At 54.8% G+C, this 2,258-nt stretch overlaps 1 protein-coding gene across 1 annotated transcript in view; it reads right to left on the bottom strand.

Annotated features, from left to right (window-relative positions):
* Positions 1 to 1,847, bottom strand: part of LOC102769441 (solute carrier family 22 member 9) — a 14,151-nt gene extending 12,304 nt beyond the window's left edge. The window contains exon 1 of the mRNA XM_006772769.2: positions 1,095 to 1,847. Coding sequence (XP_006772832.1) covers positions 1,095 to 1,496 — 402 coding nt within the window. The 5' untranslated portion in view covers positions 1,497 to 1,847. The remainder of the gene's footprint in view (positions 1 to 1,094) is intronic.
* Positions 1,848 to 2,258: the final 411 nt, after the last annotated feature.

Genomic DNA, 2,258 nt, shown 5'->3' with positions numbered 1-2,258 from the left:
CCTCTCCCCCTCCCTCTCCCCCTTCCTCTCCAGCTTCCTCTCCACCTTCCTCTCCAGCTTCCTCTCCACCTTCCTCTCCACCTTCCTCTCCACCTTCCTCTCCAGCGGCCTCTTCAGCTTCCTCTGCAGCTGCCCTTTGTTTTCAGATCTCAGCTTAAACATAACTTCCTCTGGGAAGCCTCCTCTAAACCTGTTGGCTATATGAATGCCTTGGTTTTTTTCATACTCAGTAGTTCTCAATCTTGGCTCCATTATACAATCGTTTGAGAAGCTTTAAACTTACTTCCCTGGCTGGTTTGGCTCAGTGGATAGAGCATCAGCCTTTGGACTGAAGGGTCCCGGGTTCGATTCTGATAAAGGGCACATGCCCGGGTTGCAGGCTCAATCCCCAGTGTGGAGCATGCAGGAGGCAGCCGATCCATGATTCTCCCTCATCACTGATGTTTCTATCTCTCCCTCTCCCTTGCTCTCTAAAATCAATAAAAATATATTTTAATAGCCAAAACCGGTTTGGCTCAGTGGATAGAGCGTTGGCCTGCAGACTGAAAGGTCCCGGGTTCGATTCCGGTCAAGGGCATGTTCCAGTGGGAGATGTGCAGGAGGCAGCTGAACGATGTTTCTCTCTCATCGATGTTTCTAACTTTCTATCTCTCCCTTCCTCTCTGTAAAAAATCAATAAAATATATTTTAAATATATTTTAATAAATAAATTTACTGATGACAGAATGTCACCACAGACTTTCTCACACGGCTGTTTCAGCCGTACAGTCTGTGGTTGGAGGACCATCAACTTCCCAGATGTTTCAAATTTTCAAGCAAGGCTGGGCATCACCGAGCTTGCACAACATTGTGAACACATTACATACATGAATTGCTTCACCTTTAGTCTTCCTATTTAAAACAAGGCCATGCACTAGCAAGGTCGCGGCTAATTTGGAGCTCATCACGCTCAGTAAGCATGTCGGAGCCTGGTATGGAATGGATCATTCACATTTGCTGAAGGAAGAAGGAACGAGCCCCTACCTGGTGACATCACCCGCTTATCCCTCAGCTCCCAGACCGCGGACCCGCCAGAGGTGGACGGGGCCTCTCACCTCGGTCACGATGGTGGAGGAGAAGGTGCTCCGGTCATACACCCAGCCGTCCACACAGGGCTCCGTGGCCGGCTCGCTCGCGTTGGACAAGGTTCCGTTCGGGTGAAGGAGCTGCCACTGGGGGTGGAGGAAGCGGCGGCACTTCTCCGGCCTCCGGTCCGAGTCCAGCGGGATGGAGACCCGCAGCAGGGCGTCCGGCCCGAGGGTCCCCGAGCCGTTGGCCCAGCCGGTGTTGTTGTCCAGGATGGGGACCCAGCAGCGGTGCGCGGGCGCCACGGCCGTGAAGTTCTCCAGGAGGATGTGCGGGAACACCAGGAAGCAGGACAGGCAGAGGAACACCAGCTGGAGGAGCTGGAATCGGCCCAGGCCGCCCACCACGTCCAGCAGCGTGTGAAAGGCCATCGAGGGGCGACAGGCGAGCCCCAGGGGAGACAGAAGGACTGTAGTGAGAAAAGTTCAAAGAGGGAAGGGCCTTCCTTTCAGGGGGGCACATGGAGTGTACCCCGATCCGGACCCCGCGCTCTCGCTCTCCACAGCGGGGCCCAGCAACACTCCCTCCAGGTTGTCTGAGGATCCGCGGCTGCTGTTTTCCTGAAAGTTACAGAGGAATGGTTAGCTGAGATACTGCCATCGGCTGGCAATCCGCACCGTTTCAAGGTCTGCGTGGTGAAAGGGATTTCATCAGCAGCGCCCCGAGGCCGCCCCGGACTCTGCCCCCACCGCTGTGCACAAATAAAACCAACCCATCGTGGCTGGCAGCCCTCACACGTCACTGTCACCGGGGGACTCCGCGGTGAGATGCTTTCTATGTTTTCTGTGAAACGTCCTGGAAGGCAGTGCTTGGCTTGCATTTGATGAAAAGGGTTAATGAAAACCATCCCGAGTTGAGTTAAAGCAACCGGAACATGGCGCAACCCTTCCCGCGGGGCGGTGACGTCCTGCTTCGAGTCCAAGCAAGCCACGAGCTCACCTTGACAATGAGTTACTCAAAATGGGCAGAGTGGGCAGTGATGGGGGGCGGAGGGCGGAGCCAGTGGTAAGAGGCTTATTTTTGCAGCTTATTGATTCATCCAGAGAGCACTTGTGAGCTCGCTTTCTGCTCTGGAAATGCAGCCATGTGCAGGGCAGGTCTTCACGGCTCTCACGCTGCAGTGAGCTACGGAG

Source organism: Myotis davidii, unplaced genomic scaffold (genome assembly GCF_000327345.1).
Source record: "Myotis davidii unplaced genomic scaffold, ASM32734v1 scaffold826, whole genome shotgun sequence".
NCBI classification, from domain to species: Eukaryota; Metazoa; Chordata; class Mammalia; order Chiroptera; family Vespertilionidae; genus Myotis; species Myotis davidii.
This window is presented reverse-complemented; position numbering and strand designations above follow the sequence as displayed.